Source organism: Panulirus ornatus, chromosome 1 (assembly GCF_036320965.1).
Source record: "Panulirus ornatus isolate Po-2019 chromosome 1, ASM3632096v1, whole genome shotgun sequence".
Lineage (NCBI taxonomy): Eukaryota > Metazoa > Arthropoda > Malacostraca > Decapoda > Palinuridae > Panulirus > Panulirus ornatus.
This window is the reverse complement of record NC_092224.1, coordinates 46,437,739-46,455,069: the sequence shown is the minus strand read 5'-3', so window position 1 is coordinate 46,455,069 and position 17,331 is coordinate 46,437,739. Positions and strand designations below refer to the sequence as shown.

Sequence of the window (17,331 nt, the reverse complement as noted above, 5' to 3'; positions counted from 1 at the left end):
AATGATCCCTTCCTTTTGTAGAGGTCATCAACTATGATCTATTTTCTTTTGTATTAGTCATCAACAATGATCCCTTCCATCTATCGTGGTTATCAACAACCTTCCTTCTGTAGCGCTCATCATCAATGATCCATTCCTTCTGTGCTGGTCATCAACAATCGTATCTTCCTTCTATAGTGGTCAAGAATAATCCCCACCCTCTGTTCTGGTCATTAACAATGACCACTTCTTCTATTGTGGTCATCAACAATGATACCTTCGTTTTGTTCTGGTCAATAATAATGATTCCTTCGTTCCTACTGGTCATCAACAATGATACGTTCTTTCTGTAATTTTCATCAATAACGACCCCTTCCTTCTGTAGCGGTCATGAACAATGATACCTTCCTTCTACATTGGTCATCAACAATGATCCCCTTTCTTCTGTACTGTGTTACGAACCTGCGTGTTCGTTGTGTCTGTGTTATACGAATTTGTGTTATAGAGATGGGTGAGCCAATGGTGACCTAGGAGGTCTCAAGAGATTCCTCGACCGCTTCCACGACTACCTGAATGCCACACACTTCAAGCCAAGAGACCAAAATTAGCGGTGCATGTCGCAATCGTTCGCTAATCATTCTTCAGGTCCCATCGTCAAGAGACCTGGGGTCAACCACGAGGTCATGCCTGGGAAAGGTCGCCCACCCATCCTAGTTGAGTCGTCAGAGATGCATGGCTGAGCCTTTAGACAGTATGAGGGCCCTCAGCCAATCACGTCGGATGCAGGCTTTCCTTGTCTCAAAGCCCGTAGCAACCGCTGCCCTAAATTGTAAGATGTTAGAGTGTGTTATGTTAGGTCTGACTGTAACAATGTATCATAACTTGTCATAGAATTCCCCAACGAATAAGTGTCTCTCATATGTTTCTCTAGTCAGCTTGTCGTAAAGGAAAGAGATCTGGTTTGATATCATATCTGAAACGTAGAATGTAGAATATCGAATGTTAAGTGTTAACATATATGATTTATGCCTGATTAATGTGCTTTTATTATCCTCTATTCTTATTTTCTTGTATGTAGATTTAACCCTGGTGTTTGCTTTCATCAAATAACGTTGGGATAGCGTTATCCAGTGTGCGTAACAGATGAACTGACTACCCTGCTAGAATAGTAACAAATGATTAGCGTCTTTGCAAGGAGTTCATAACAACTGGTCAGCAATAATGATTCCTTTCTTTCTGTTGGTCACGAACAATGATACCTTCTTTCTTTAGTGGTCATCAGCAACGATGCGTTCCTTCTGTAGTGGCTGTGAACAATGACACTCTTCTTCTGTAGTGGTCATCAACAATGATCCCTTCCTTCTGTAGTGGTCATCAACAATGATCCCTTCCTTCTGTAGTGGTCATCAACAATGATCCCTTCCTTCTGTAGTGGTCATCAACAATGATCGCTTCCTTCTTTAGTGGTCATCAACAATGATCCTTTCCTTCTGTAGCGCTCATCAACAATTATACCTTCCTTCTGTAGTGGTCAACAATAATTCCTACCCTCTGTTCTGGTCATTAACAATGATACCTTACTGCTGTAGTGGTCATCAACAATGATCCCTTCCTTCTGTACTGGTCATCAACAATGATCCCTTCCTTTTGTACTGGTCATCAACAGTGATCCCTTCCTTTTGTACTGGTCTTCAACAATGATCCCTTCCTTTTGTACTGGTCATCAACAATGATCCCTTCCTTTTGTACTGGTCATCAACAATGATCCCTTCCTTTTGTACTGGTCATCAACAATGATCCCTTCCTTTTGTACTGGTCATCAACAATGATCCCTTCCTTCTGTAGTGGTCATCAACAATGATCCCTTCCTTTTGTACTAGTCATCAACAATGATCCCTTCCATTTGTTATCTTTATTAACGATGATCCCTTCCTGCTGTACTGGCGATCAAGAATTTTCCCTATCCTCTGTTCTGGTCATCAATGATTGTTCCTAGCTTGTTTATTGGTCATTAGCAATGATCCCCTCTTTCTGTAGTGGTCATCAACATTGATCCCTTCTTTCTGTAGTGGTCATCAACATTGATCCCTTCTTTCTGTAGTGGTCATCAACACTGATCCCTTCTTTCTGTAGTAGCCATCACCAATAATTCCTATTCTCTGTAATGATTATCAACAATGACTCTTTCTTGCTGTAGTTGTCATCAACAATTATCTCTTCCTTCCGTACTGGTCATCAACAATTATCTCTTCATTCCGTATTGATCATCAACAATTATCTCTTCCTTCCGTACTGGTCATCAACAATTATCTCTTCCTTCCGTACTGGTCATCAAGAATGATCCCATTCTTCTGTAGTGGTAGTTGATAATAACCCCTACCCTCTGTAGTGGTCGTCATCGGTAATTCCTCCCCTCATTGAACTGGTCATCATCTCTCCTTTCTGTACTAGCCATTTGTTTTGTGGTGGTGATCGTCAGTATTATGTTTACCGCATAAGTTCAGGCATATGTAAACACCTTCGACATCGTGGCCTCACATAACTTACATACTGTTATCATAGCAAGTTTTGTCAGAGGATTTTGGACTTTTTAAACTTATCATTTTACTACGAAAACAAAGTTGTTGCCTCCTGCTGAAGCAGTCTCTTATATGGGTATGATCTGTCTTATAATGTATAAATAGGTAGGAGTAGAGGCATTTGGATTGTGCTCATAGAACTATTTGCGTTAACCGCAGGCGTTGCCATCCATGGAGTCGGTACGAATGTTCCTTTCACCAACACTGATGGTGGAAAATTGTCGTAGTGTTATGAATTTATCATGAACTGGGGTGGAGTCAACTTGGGGAGGTAAGAACCACTCACAGCGGCCGGGTGACGTAGTGAGGGTGTTGGATGGATGACAAGCAGAAAGGGTTGCGGCCACTGGGTCGGCGGCCTCAGTCATCTTCCGGACTCCCTCACCGTTACGTACCGTTACCAGATCATTTGTACAAGGCTATCTGGGCTAGCGTCACATTAGCTGCTTCTACCGTTACTTCTGTTGTATAACACTTACTTGCATCGCCATCAGTACACTTCTACAATTGTAAACATTAATGCTCTCTTTTATTCCATCAGTTCCATCTTCACTACTGTGGCACAGCTTCTTCCATCACGGCAACATTAGCCCATATGTAACATTTTCACAGTTGTCCGTGAAGAATGAGAAGGACAAGTGACATCTTTATCCTATCTGTTTCACTCCTCCACATACCTGCAACAGATTCTTACCAGATCTTGGCTACCCAACATTATGTAACTACCATCATTACAGTGAAGGACCCGTTAAGGGCTCCGCTTGAAGTGTTCTAATACTGGATCTTTGTACAAAGTTACCTAAATTTCGTTTTAAGATGCCTGCTAGCTACAAAAGCAATCGGCTCCATCATAGACAGTCATGTGGACGTTTGGTGTACCGTACATTAGGTCAGGGTTACCTACATAAACACACATACACATCTTTCCTCAGATCCTGAGCTAACTAAGGTTTCATATGAAAGGAATAATTTACAGTAACTCTCCCTCTCAAGAGCCAAGGTAACAATCAAATCAATGAGTGTGTGAACAGTTAGTATAACAGATAAGCAGGTTAATGATACACTGGTAAAGACCAGAGACTTTCACTCTTAAGTAAATATTGTTTCAAATTAAGGTGCAAACCAAAAAATACAGCTGATATTATATGAATGGCTGAAATGTAGAGTTACAGTGAGATGTTCAGGTGTGTAATTCCCTTTTGAATGAAGTAATTGTGTGTGAGGGAGATAAGTGGGGCAGGACAGGCCAGGGCGTGAGATGGGCCTCCCGATAGCTGCAGCAGAGCCGTCATCAGGCCCGAGCCCATAGCCTGTTCCACAGACATGTTCAGGTTCTCCTGCGACTGACGTGCAAAACCCGTGAAGAAGGCGGGGTGCTTCCTAGGGTGGAGGCGAGCAAGCAGTTCTTTCCACACTCCCCGCAGTGCTCTCTTCTTGCGCCGCCCCCGGTGACCCAGGAGGTGGAAGAGGCTTGGTAGGAAGGTGCCGGAGAGCGAGTTAGCCATGGATCCCGTTGCCAATGACACCAACGTCGCCAGCAAGGAGAAGGCGTACACTACGAACGTCAGGAAATTGAAGATGCCCAGTGCTGAGCTGCCTGCCAGACAAAATCCACATTAATCAAAAAAAGTGATTTTCCCCAACAAATCAGCAACAACCGTAATAGTAACATTATTCCTGTGAATGTGCTGGTCTGTTTAGAGGAAGAACTTTACAAATGATATAGTGTGGATAAACTTTTTATCGACATACAATCTTTACAGCGAAGATCAGTGCAGCCAGAGATACTAGCGAACTCTTCCACACAACCAACATAACAACTACATCCTGACCGTTACTAATATGATGCTCACATCAAAATAAGTAATGAAGACATAGTAACATGTCTGCTTGCCCGCGTCACATTCCCTTTTTACTTAAATAACACTGTAACACATTTCTTCTTAAATGGTAAGTGTTATATCCTAATTGCTTATGCGTAAAGAAAACAGAGAAAAAGGCTATCAATCCCTTCAAACTTTGCTTTCATGACCAGGACAATGATATTTTGAAAATGACCCATTTCCAGTTGGACAACGGGCAAATTTGCACAATCTTATTCATACAAAGTCAGAAAAACAACATAAAAATCAAAATTAACATGTATTTACACTAATTTTAAGTAAAAGTAATCATAAAAGATTTTGAAGTGAGTAGTTTTTTGAGACTTACGAATGTACTGTAAATCGCTTTCACAAATCAGACCCCGAATATAATCTTCCATCATGTTCTCGATATACTTAGTAACGGCGTTCAAAGTCCAGTACATCCTGGTGGAAGCGCTTGCCTCGGTCCTCCGAATGGTTTCCTATGTTCTTGAATTCATCAGGAGGAGCGTCAAGGGTATGGACTTTAAGGGACATCCTGCAGCCCATATTGCAGTAGTTCTTCACGATAGTCTCAACCAGCTCCACTTACTTTTCTCTCTTGTGGTTGCCCAGGAAGCCCCGAACCACTACAACAAAGCTGTACCAGCTGCTCTCTCCTTCCTCGTAAGCTTCTTGGTGAATTTCTTACCCTCCAGGATCTTCTTTATCTGTGGTCCGACGAAAACACTGGCTCTGACCTTTACCTCAGACGTCTTAGGGAAGAAGTCTTGAGGGTAATTGAGGGCTCTAGACTTCTTATGTAAAGCTGTGACAAATTGTTTCATAAGGCCTAATTTTATGTGCAGTGGTGCCATTAACACCTTCCGGGAGTCCACCAGTAGCTCCCACTTGACGTTGTTCATCCCAACAGAGAATTCGGTCCGCTGTGGCCAATCCCACCTGTGGTGTTGCGCCGCGGTGACCCTGCTGTCATAAAGGCAAAGATAACAGGGAAACTTAGTAAAAACGCTTGGAGACCCATCAAGAATGCCATCATTTTGAAGTCACCGATGACCAGCTGTACTCACATCATGCATCAAGGCGTCTAGCAATGTCTTGACACCGTTGTATTCGTCTTTGAGGTGCACCGAGTGAGCCAGGGGAAGAGACAGATACTTGTTCCCGTCATGGAGCAGCACGGCTTTGAGGTTCCTGGATGAGCTGTCAATAAAGAGGCGTCGCTCGTTCGTGTTACAAGCGATTCTGGTTGCCTCGAACAGACTGGTTACATTGTGGCAGAGGCAGAGCCCATCTTGACGGGTGAAGAAGCTGGAAAAACCTAGGTGACGCTTCGTATGATTTGCGATTTGTACACATTCATCCAACATGTTCCACTGCTTGATCCTAGACGTCAAGGGTTCAGCATTGGATCTGTGGGACCAGCATCTCTGATCAAGTCGTTGAGGTCTTTTTGATTGGTGTAGTATGGGTTTCTCTCTACAGCTGCAACTCTGAAAATGTAATCTGGATATACAACATAGCCCCCCCCCCCCTTTGCCAACTGTTCAATTACTGGAACCTTCTAGAAAGTTCTATGTCAGCTACTCAGCATTGAATCTATCTGAAATGTCGTGAACCATGGGTAAATTTCAAAATATCACCGTCCTGAACACGAAGGAAAGTTTCAAGGGAATGATAGCTTTTTCTATACTTTTTAGACATAACCAAATAAAAGAATAACATCTATTATCCAGGAACAAAAAAGTAAACTATTCTTACACAGTATAATCCATCGCCTAGTGATAGACAGAATAACAGAAAATAAGTACAAGCGAAATAAGAGATATACTTTTACTGGATGATCTGAGGCCATAAAGCAAAGTAATCAACAATCAATTAAATGTATTGTATTCTTAAATTCATAATCTACGGTCAACTATAATTACGATCGACGGTACTCTAACATCACAATGCACAGTAAACTAGCATCACGATCCACAGTAAACTAACATTTCGACCCAAGGTAACCTAGGATTACGAACCACGGCCAAGCATCACGATCCACGTCAGACTAGCACTACGATCCTAGGTAAACTAGCATCACGATCCAGGGTAAACTAGCATTAAGATCCACGGTAACCTAGGATTACGAACCACGGCAAAGCATCACGATCCACGTCAGACTAGCACTACGATTACGGTAAACTAGCGTCACGATCCACGGTAGCCTAGAGGGTGTCACCATAAGTGAGGTAGCATACCACCTCAAAGCCACGAAGACATCCGCCCCTGGTCCTGATGGAATGCAGAAGCGTTTCTTGAAGTCCATTCGTCCAAGAATTCTTCGTAAAATGTATAACCTGTGGTTAGCCACGTCAACGTTGCCAGAGCTATTTAAGGCAAATCGTACGGTGCTGATTCCAAAGGTACCGAATCCAACTGAACCCAAAGACTACAGGCCTATCACAGTCTCTTGTGCCGTAGTCCGACTGCTCCATAAGATCCTGAGCAGCCGTATCTCGAGCCTCGTCCAGATCGATGGAGCTCAAAAGGCATTCGTTCCTGTGGCCGGATGCCATGAGAACCTCACTATCCTGGACGCGATCGTCGGTCGTGCGCGGTCACACGCCCACGGTGTGCACCTGGCATTCCTCGACATGGCCAAAGCATTCGATAGTGTTAATCATGGCATTATCGAGCGGGCCATGTTGCGGAAGGGTATTCCTGCCCTCGTCAGGGAATATGTCATGTCGACGTATGACCGAGACCTTCACGTACATTCGAAGGCAGCGGCGAGATGTCGGAGAGAATAGATATGACTCGTGGGGTCAAACAGGATGATCCGCTATCACCTATCCTTTTCAACCTTATGATTGACGAGGGAATTGCAAGGGTTAAGGAATCTGGTTTAGGAACTGGATTCGGTGACCAAAAGGTATCAGCACTGGCATTTGCGGACGATCTGGTTCTGGTGGCGAAGACGCCGACTGACCAGCAACAGGCTATCGACATAATGACAGAGACTTGTGGGGGGTGGACTTCGAGTAAACCCGAGAAAGTCGTTCCCTCAGTATGGAGGGAGACGGCAAGCGCAAGACTTGGTACGTCAACAAAGAAAGGTAGAACGTTCCAAGTCATGGATAGCGTTATTAGTTCCATGAGTGCTGAGCACGATTATAAGTACCTCAGCGTTCTCGTCGGAGCAGGAGGAAGGCCAAAATCCTACGGTGCCCTGCCAGAAGAGGGGCTCCACAACATCACCAGGGCCCCTCTAGAACCTCAACAGCGAATTGCATTACTCATAGGACACCTAGTGCCAAAGCTCATGCATCGCTTGGTGCTGAGGGAAGTCTATAAGGCACAGTTAGCACGCATGGACAGACAAGTGAGAGTCGCGGTTCGCCGATGGCTCCGCGTAGCCCATGACGTGCCCTGTGCGTCATGGGCTTTGAGGAGATGGTGGGCTTGGGATACCGGACTTAGTCTTGACCGTCCGGCTAAATAAACAAGCCAAGCTCGAGAAATTATTCACCTCGACCGACCCGGTGATTCAAGCGGCTGTCCGGGAGCCTGCAGTTATGAGCAAGCTGCAGCGCTGGGCTGGACCCGCGTGTATTGCTGGTCGGCAGGTGAGCAATAAACTCGAACGCCATCGCGCATGGAGGGCTAATCTGATCAGCACCGTCTACGGTGCGGGTCTCGCTCCATCTACTACCATGCCTCAGGTTAGTGGATGGGTAAACAGTGGGAACCGCTTCCTGTTCGGGTCTGATTTTGTGAAGGCCGTCCAAGAGAGGATTGGCGCGATACCCACCCTCGCCTGGGCTGCCAGAGGCCGGCCCGAGAACAACGGCCTCTGTGAAACGTGTCACAAGCCCGAGACGCTTGGGCATCTCCAGGGTATGCCCACGTACATACGGAGGTAGGGTAAAGAGGCACGACAACATCAGTGCCTATTTAGCTGGTCGGTTGAGGCAGAGGGGGTACGAAGTGTCCTTGAGCCTCGCATTCCGATTGTGAGGCCCTTTAGGAAGCCAGACATCGTGGCTTCTAAACGCACAGAGGCTGTAATGATTGACGCGCAAGTCTTTGGAGTCCATTTCGCACTTTCAGTTGCACACCTACACAAGTGCAGCTATTACGGCACCCTGGAAGTCCTACAGGGCGTAAGGGATTTCACCGGCAAAGACACCGTGCATGTAAAATCTGCCACAGTTAACTGCCATGGCGCATGGTGCCAGGAAAGTGCGAGTGCTCTCAGAGGGTTAGGGCTTTCTTACCGGGACGTAGAGGTGTGCTCCGTGAAAGCTCTAACCTGGACCCATTCCCTTCACAGGATGTGGTCCAAGAGCACAGGTTAACAATCGGTCCTACCTTGGACATCTGGTGTCGGCCGTCGGTTGGGTGGGCTGGGCAATTCTTTCGTCTGTTTCCTTGCGCTATCTCGCTAACGTGGGAGACAGCGACAAAGTATGCAGTCTGTTGTGGATGAAAGGGCTTGGGAAGTGAGTCAGTTGTTCGCTGATGACACAGCGCTGGTGGCTGATTTGGGTGAGAAACTGCAGAAGCTGGTGACTGAGTTTGGTAAAGTGTGTGAAAGAAAGCTGAGAGTAAATGTGAATAAGAGCAAGGTTATTAGGTACAGTAGAGTTGAGGGACAAGTCAATTGGGAGGTAAGTTTGAATGGAAAAACTGTTCTAGATACCTGGGAGTGAATTTAGCAGCGGATGGAACTATGGAAGCGGAAGTGAGTCTCAGGGTGGGGGAGGGGGCGAAAGTTCTGGGGGCGTTAAGAAATGTGTGGAAGGCGAGAACATTATGTGGGAAAGCTAAAATGGGCATGTCTAAAAGAATAGTGGTTCCAACAATGTTATATGGTTTGCGAGGCGTGGGCTATAGGTAGGGTTGTAGTAAGGAGGGTGGATGTGTTGGAAATAACATCTTTGACAACAATATGTGGAGTGAGGTGGTTTGATCGAGTAAGTAATGAAACGGTAAGAAATATGTGTGGTAATAAAAAGTGTGATTGAGGGAGCAGAAGAGGGTGTATTGAAATGATTTGGTTACATGGAGAAAATGAGTGAGGAAAGATTGACAAAGATGATATATGTGTCAGGGGTGCAGGGAAAGAGGGGAAGTGGGAGACCAAATTGGAAGTGGAAGGATAGATTGAAAAAGATTTCTGATCGATGGGGGCCTGAACATGAAGGAGGATGAAAGGTGTGCAAGGAATAGAGTGAATTGGAACGATGTGGTATACCGGGGTCGACGTGCTGTCAATGGATTGAACGAGGGCGGTGCATTTAACATGACAGCCAGAGACTAAGTGTGAACGAATGTGGACTTTGTTGTCCTTTCCTAGCGATACCTCGCGCGCGTGCGGGGGGAGGGGGTTGTCATTTCATGTGTGGCGGGTTGGCGACTAGAATGAATCAAGGCAGCAAGTATGAATTATGTACATCTGTATACATGTATATGTTAGTGTTTGTATATATATGTGTATACGTTGAAATGTATAGGTATATGTGCGTGTGTGGATGTGTATGATAAAGTATGATAATAATATGTATATATATGTATATTTTTTTTTTTTTTTTTTATACTTTGTCGCTGTCTCCCGCGTTTGCGAGGTAGCGCAAGGAAACAGACGAAAGAAATGGCCCAACCCACCCCCCATACACATGTATATACATACGTCCACACACGCAAATATACATACCTACACAGCTTTCCATGGTTTACCCCAGACGCTTCACATGCCTTGATTCAATCCACTGACAGCACGTCAACCTCGGTATACCACATCGCTCCAATTCACTCTATTCCTTGCCCTCCTTTCACCCTCCTGCATGTTCAGGCCCCGATCACACAAAATCTTTTTCACTCCATCTTTCCACCTCCAATTTGGTCTCCCTCTTCTCCTCGTTCCCTCCACCTCCGACACATATATCCTCTTGGTCAATCTTTCCTCACTCATTCTCTCCATGTGCCCAAACCACTTCAAAACACTCTCTTCTGCTCTCTCAACCACGCTCTTTTTATTTCCACACATCTCTCTTACCCTTACGTTACTTACTCGATCAAACCACCTCACACCACACATTGTCCTCAAACATCTCATTTCCAGCACATCCATCCTCCTGCGCACAACTCTATCCATAGCCCACGCCTCGCAACCATACAACATTGTTGGAACCACTATTCCTTCAAACATACCCATTTTTGCTTTCCGAGATAATGTTCTCGACTTCCACACATTCTTCAAGGCTCCCAGAATTTTCGCCCCCTCCCCCACCCTATGATCCACTTCCGCTTCCATGGTTCCATCCGCTGCCAGATCCACTCCCAGATATCTAGAACACTTCACTTCCTCCAGTTTTTCTCCATTCAAACTCACCTCCCAATTGACTTGACCCTCAACCCTACTGTACCTAATAACATTGCTCTTATTCACATTTACTCTTAACTTTCTTCTTCCACACACTTTACCAAACTCAGTCACCAGCTTCTGCAGTTTCTCACATGAATCAGCCACCAGCGCTGTATCATCAGCGAACAACAACTGACTCACTTCCCAAGCTCTCTCATCCCCAACAGACTTCATACTTGCCCCTCTTTCCAAAACTCTTGCATTTACCTCCCTAACAACCCCATCCATAAACAAATTAAACAACCATGGAGACATCACACACCCCTGCCGCAAACCTACATTCACTGAGAACCAATCACTTTCCTCTCTTCCTACAGGTACCCATGCCTTACATCCTCGATAAAAACTTTTCACTACTTCTAACAACTTTCCTCCCACACCATATATTCTTAATACCTTCCACAGAGCATCTCTATCAACTCTATCATATGCCTTCTCCAGATCCATAAATGCTACATACAAATCCATTTGCTTTTCTAAGTATTTCTCACATACATTCTTCAAAGCAAACACCTGATCCACACATCCTCTACCACTTCTGAAACCACACTGCTCTTCCCCAATCTGATGCTCTGTACATGCCTTCACCCTCTCAATCAATACCCTCCCATATAATTTACCAGGAATACTCAACAAACTTATACCTCTGTAATTTGAGCACTCACTCTTATCCCCTTTGCCTTTGTACAATGGCACTATGCACGCATTCCGCCAATCCTCAGGCACCTCACCATGAGTCATACATACATTAAATAACCTTACCAACCAGTCAACAATACAGTCACCCCCTTTTTTAATAAATTCCACTGCAATACCATCCAAACCTGCTGCCTTGCCGGCTTTCATCTTCCGCAAAGCTTTCACTACCTCTTCTCTGTTTACCAAATCATTTTCCCTAACCCTCTCACTTTGCACACCACCTCGACCAAAACACCCTATATCTGCCACTCTATCATCAAACACATTCAACAAACCTTCAAAATACTCACTCCATTTCCTTCTCACATCACCACTACTTGTTATCACCTCCCCATTTGCGCCCTTCACTGAAGTTCCCATTTGCTCCCTTGTCTTACGCACTTTATTTACCTCCTTCCAGAACATCTTTTTATTCTCCCTAAAATTAAATGATACTCTCTCACCCCAACTCTCATTTGCCCTTTTTTTCACCTCTTGCACCTTTCTCTTGACCTCCTGTCTCTTTCTTTTATACATCTCCCACTCAATTGCATTTTTTCCCTGCAAAAATCGTCCAAATGCCTCTCTCTTCTCTTTCACTAATACTCTTACTTCTTCATCCCACCACTCACTACCCTTTCTAATAAACCCCCCTCCCACTCTTCTCATGCCACAAGCATCTTTTGCGCAATCCATCACTGATTCCCTAAATACATCCCATTCCTCCCCCACTCCCCTTACTTCCATTGTTCTCACCTTTTTCCATTCTGTACTCAGTCTCTCCTGGTACTTCCTCACACAGGTCTCCTTCCCAAGCTCACTTACTCTCACCACCCTCTTCACCCCAACATTCACTCTTCTTTTCTGAAAACCCATACAAATCTTCACCTTAGCCTCCACAAGATAATGATCAGACATCCCTCCAGTTGCACCTCTCAGCACATTAACATCCAAAAGTCTCTCTTTCGCACGCCTGTCAATTAACACGTAATCCAATAACGCTCTCTGGCCATCTCTCCTACTTACATAAGTATACTTATGTATATCTCGCTTTTTAAACCAGGTATTCCCAATCATCAGTCCTTTTTCAGCACATAAATCTACAAGCTCTTCACCATTTCCATTTACAACACTGAACACCCCATGTATACCAATTATTCCCTCAACTGCCACATTACTCACCTTTGCATTCAAATCACCCATCACTATAACCCGGTCTCGTGCATCAAAACCACTAACACACTCATTCAGCTGCTCCCAAAACACTTGCCTCTCATGATCTTTCTTCTCATGCCCAGGTGCATATGCACCAATAATCACCCACCTCTCTCCATCAACTTTCAGTTTTACCCATATTAATCGAGAATTTACTTTCTTACATTCTATCACATACTCCCACAACTCCTGTTTCAGGAGTATTGCTACTCCTTCCCTTGCTCTTGTTCTCTCACTAACCCCTGACTTTACTCCCCAGACATTCCCAAACCACTCTTCCCCTTTACCCTTGAGCTTCGTTTCACTCAGAGCCAAAACATCCAGGTTCCTTTCCTCAAACATACTACCTATCTCTCCTTTTTTCACATCTTGGTTACATCCACACACATTTAGGCACCCCACTCTGAGCCTTCGAGGAGGATGAGCACTCCCCGCGTGACTCCTTCTTCTGTTTCCCATTTTAGAAAGTTAATACAAGGAGGGGAGGATTGCTGGCCCCCCGCTCCCGTCCCCTCTAGTCGCTTTCTACGACACGCGAGGAATACGTGGGAAGTACTCTTTCACCCCTATCCCCAGGGATAATATACATATATATATACATATACACATACACACACATACACACACATACGCACATATACACACACACACACATACATATATATACGTATGAAAAATGTAAGAAACAATTTAGAAACAATTTAGAAAACTGAAACTTCTAGCTTGAAATGAATGAAAAAATGAATGTCACATAATGGTTCAACCTCTGGCTATGGAAAAAGGAAATGTATAATTTATTTACACAAACGTCAATAGCAGTTCTCATCAATTTAACCACTGTATCAATAAGCTTCAATGTCTAAGCTACATTTTTCTCCAATTTCACTATTTTCTTGTCAAAACACCATGTATGAAAACTATCACTCCAGTAACACAACTATAAACATTTACTTCCCCTTTAAAAAAGTTCTGGGGAAGTCTGTCTCGATACACTGCGGGAAACTCTACCACCTGGCGAGGTTTGTGTTGCAATGGTTCCCGATTCACAAACGTAGTAGCATCACTGGTGGGCCAAGGTAGTTCCCAACACCTCCTCACAACACTGGAACTGGGTTGTATAACACTCGCTCGAACCATGGTTTTAATTCTTCAGCCATACATTCCAATATGTTCTTCTCCCAGAACAACAGTGGTTCTCGGGACGCTTCTCAGCGGCTGCATATGTAACGGGTCCAGTTGTCCGCCCACACCACCATCCGTCCACGATGGGAGAGAGAAGTAAGACGGGAGCCGTGGTTACACCTTTCACTTTTCTGATCGACTTCGAGTACGTCTTCGAAACCGGCAGAAACACGTTCATGCCCACGATGCAAATGGAGGACGTGGGAAGCACCTCCCCTCTGCACACTGCAGCCACGTCTAAACAGGTCGTCACGCTTAGGGTCGTTCCCTCAGGTCGTCCTCAACAGCCGGTGGTACTTGGTTAAGACACTGGTCCAGTCATCATCTTCTGGGAGTTTATATATATATATATATATATATATATATATATATATATATATATATATATATATATATATATATATATATATATATATATATATATATATATATATATATATATATATATATATATATATATATATATATATATCTTCATCATGATAAAACGCCGGTCCGAACTGGATCCAGAGTTGTCTCTGTAGCAGTAAAAAGTGTTGGGGGGTTGCTTATTATTATTATTACTATCGGTATCATCAGTGACAAGCCGTGCATCACAAAATTCCACACCCTTCCCTCCTTCACCTTAGGCAACCACACCAAAGACGCAGACACATTACTACTGCCTTGCTTGCCTACACCTTGTCCACGACTACTACAGCCCTGCCTGCACGCGTGTATGTATGTCATACGACAGCATCAGCAGCAGCACAGAAAAAGAAGTAGCAGTAGTAGAAACACAGTACTGGGGCAACACAGAGATGTGCCAACAATGGGTGGCGGGTGAGGAGGAAGAAGAAGAAGAACTTTGCTGCGATGATGCAGAGGGCTTGGACACAAAATCAACAACACCAAAAGTAAGTCCAACACCACCACCACAACCTCCTTCACCTCGTCCAGTCCTGCGCCTGAACCCAGGCTCGCTTCCTGCACAGGCCCGACTGGCTCAATCCTCAGAGCCAATCCTTTTCCCGAAGTTACGAATCTAACTTGCCGACTTCCCTTACCTACATTAATCTATCGTCCAGAGGCTTCTTACCTTGGAAGACCAGATGCGGATATGGGTACGTGCTGGCCCGAGACTAGGGGAGAAAGAATACTTCCCACGAATTCCCTGCGTGTCGTAGAAGGCGACTAAAAGGGGAGAGAGCGGGGGGCTGGAAATCCTCCCCTCTCATCATTTTTTTTTTCTTAATTTTCCAAAAGAAGGAACAGAGAAGGGGGCCAGGTGAGGATATTCCCTCAAAGGCCCAATTCTCTGTTCTTAACGCTACCTCGCTAACGCGGGAAATGGCGAATAATTTGAAAGAAAAGAAAAAGATATATCCATCTATCTATCTATCTATCTATCTATCTATATATATATATATATATATATATATATATATATATATATATATATATATATATTTTGCTTTGTCGCTGTCTCCCGCGTTTGCGAGGTAGCGCAAAGAAACAGACGAAAGAAATGGCTCAACCCACCCCCATACACATGTATATACATACACGTCCACACACACAAATATACATACCTATAATCTCAATGTACTCATATATATACACACACATATACATATATACACACACATATACATATATACACATGTACATAATTCATACTGTCTGCCTTTATTTATTCCCATCGCCACCTCGCCACACATGGAATAACATCCCTCTCCCCCCTCATATGTGCGAGGTAGAGCTAGGAAAAGACAACAAAGGCCCCATTCGTTCACACTCAGTCCCTAGCTGTCATGTAATAATGCACCGAAACCACATCTCCCTTTCCACATCCAGGCCCCACACAACTTTTCATGGTTTACCCCAGACGCTTCACATGACCTGATTCAATCCATTGACAGCACGTCGACCCCGATATACCACATCGACCCAATTCACGCTATTCCTTGCCCCCCTTTCACCCTCCTGCAAGTTCAGGCCCCGATCACTCAAAATATTTTTCACGCCATCTTTCCACCTCCAATTTGGTCTCCCACTTCTCCTCGTTTCCTCCACCTCCGACACATATATTCTCTTGGTCAATCTTTCCTCACGTATTCTCTCCATGTGCCCAAACCATTTCAAAACACCCTCTTCTGCTCTCTCAACCACGCTCTTTTTATTTCCACACATCTCTCTTACCCTTACGTTACTTACTCGATCAAACCACCTCATACCACACATTGTCCTCAAACATCTCATTTCCAGCACATCTATCCTCCTGCGCATAACTCTATCCATAGCCCACGCCTCGCAACCATACAACATTCCTTCAAATATACCCATTTTTGCTTTCCGAGATAATGTTCTCGACTTCCACACATTCTTCAAGGCTCCCAGGATTTTCGCCCCCTCCCCCACCCTATGATCCACTTCCGCTTCCATGGTTCCATCCGCTGCCAGATACACTCCCAGATATCTAAAACACTTTACTTCCTCCAGTTTTTCTCCATTCAAACTTACCTCCCAATTGACTTGACCCTCAACCCTACTGTACCTAATAACCTTGCTCTTATTCACATTTACTCTTAAATTTCTTCTTTCACACACTTTACCAAACTCAGTCACTAGCTTCTGCAGTTTCTCACATGAATCAGCCACCAGCGATGTATCATCAGCGAACAACAACTGACTCACTTCCCAAGCACTCTCATCCCCAACAGACTTCATACTTGCCCCTCTTTCCAAAACTCTTGCATTCACCTCCCTAACAACCCCATCCATAAACAAATTAAACAACCATGGAGATATCACACACCCCTGCCGCAAACCTACATTCACTGAGAACCAATCACTTTCCTCTCTTCCCACACGTACACATGCCTTACATCCTCGATAAAAACTTTTCACTACTTCTAACAACTTGCCTCCCACACCATATATTCTTAATACCTTCCACAGAGCATCTCTATCAACTCTATCATATGCCTTCTCCAGATCCATAAATGCTACATACAAATCCATTTGCTTTTCTAAGTATTTCTCACATACATTCTTCAAAGCAAACACCTGATCCACACATCCTCTAACACTTCTGAAACCACACTGCTCTTCCCCAATCTGATGCTCTGTACATGCCTTCACCCTCTCAATCAATACCCTCCCATATAATTTACCAGGAATAATCAACAAACTTATACCTCTGTAATTTGAGCACTCATTCTTATCCCCTTTGCCTTTGTACAATGGCACTATGCACGCATTCCGCCAATCCTCAGGAGGGTATTGATTGAGAGGGTGAAGGCATGTACAGAGCATCAGATTGGGGAAGAGCAGTATGATTTCAGAAGTGTTAGAGGATGTGTGGATCAGGTGTTTGCTTTGAAGAATGTATGTGAGAAATACTTAGAAAAGCAAATGGATTTGTATGTAGCATTTATGG

The 17,331-nt window shown here is 44.3% G+C and overlaps 1 protein-coding gene across 2 annotated transcripts in view; it reads right to left on the bottom strand.

The window, feature by feature from the left end:
- Positions 1–3,640: 3,640 nt before the first annotated feature.
- The window catches only part of LOC139751027 (uncharacterized), an 18,788-nt gene continuing 5,097 nt past the window's right edge, over positions 3,641–17,331 (bottom strand). For both annotated transcript variants that reach the window (XM_071666171.1, XM_071666217.1), the window contains exon 4: positions 3,641–4,155. In XM_071666171.1, the coding sequence (XP_071522272.1) occupies positions 3,725–4,155 (431 nt within the window). In that variant the 3' untranslated portion in view covers positions 3,641–3,724. The remainder of the gene's footprint in view (positions 4,156–17,331) is intronic.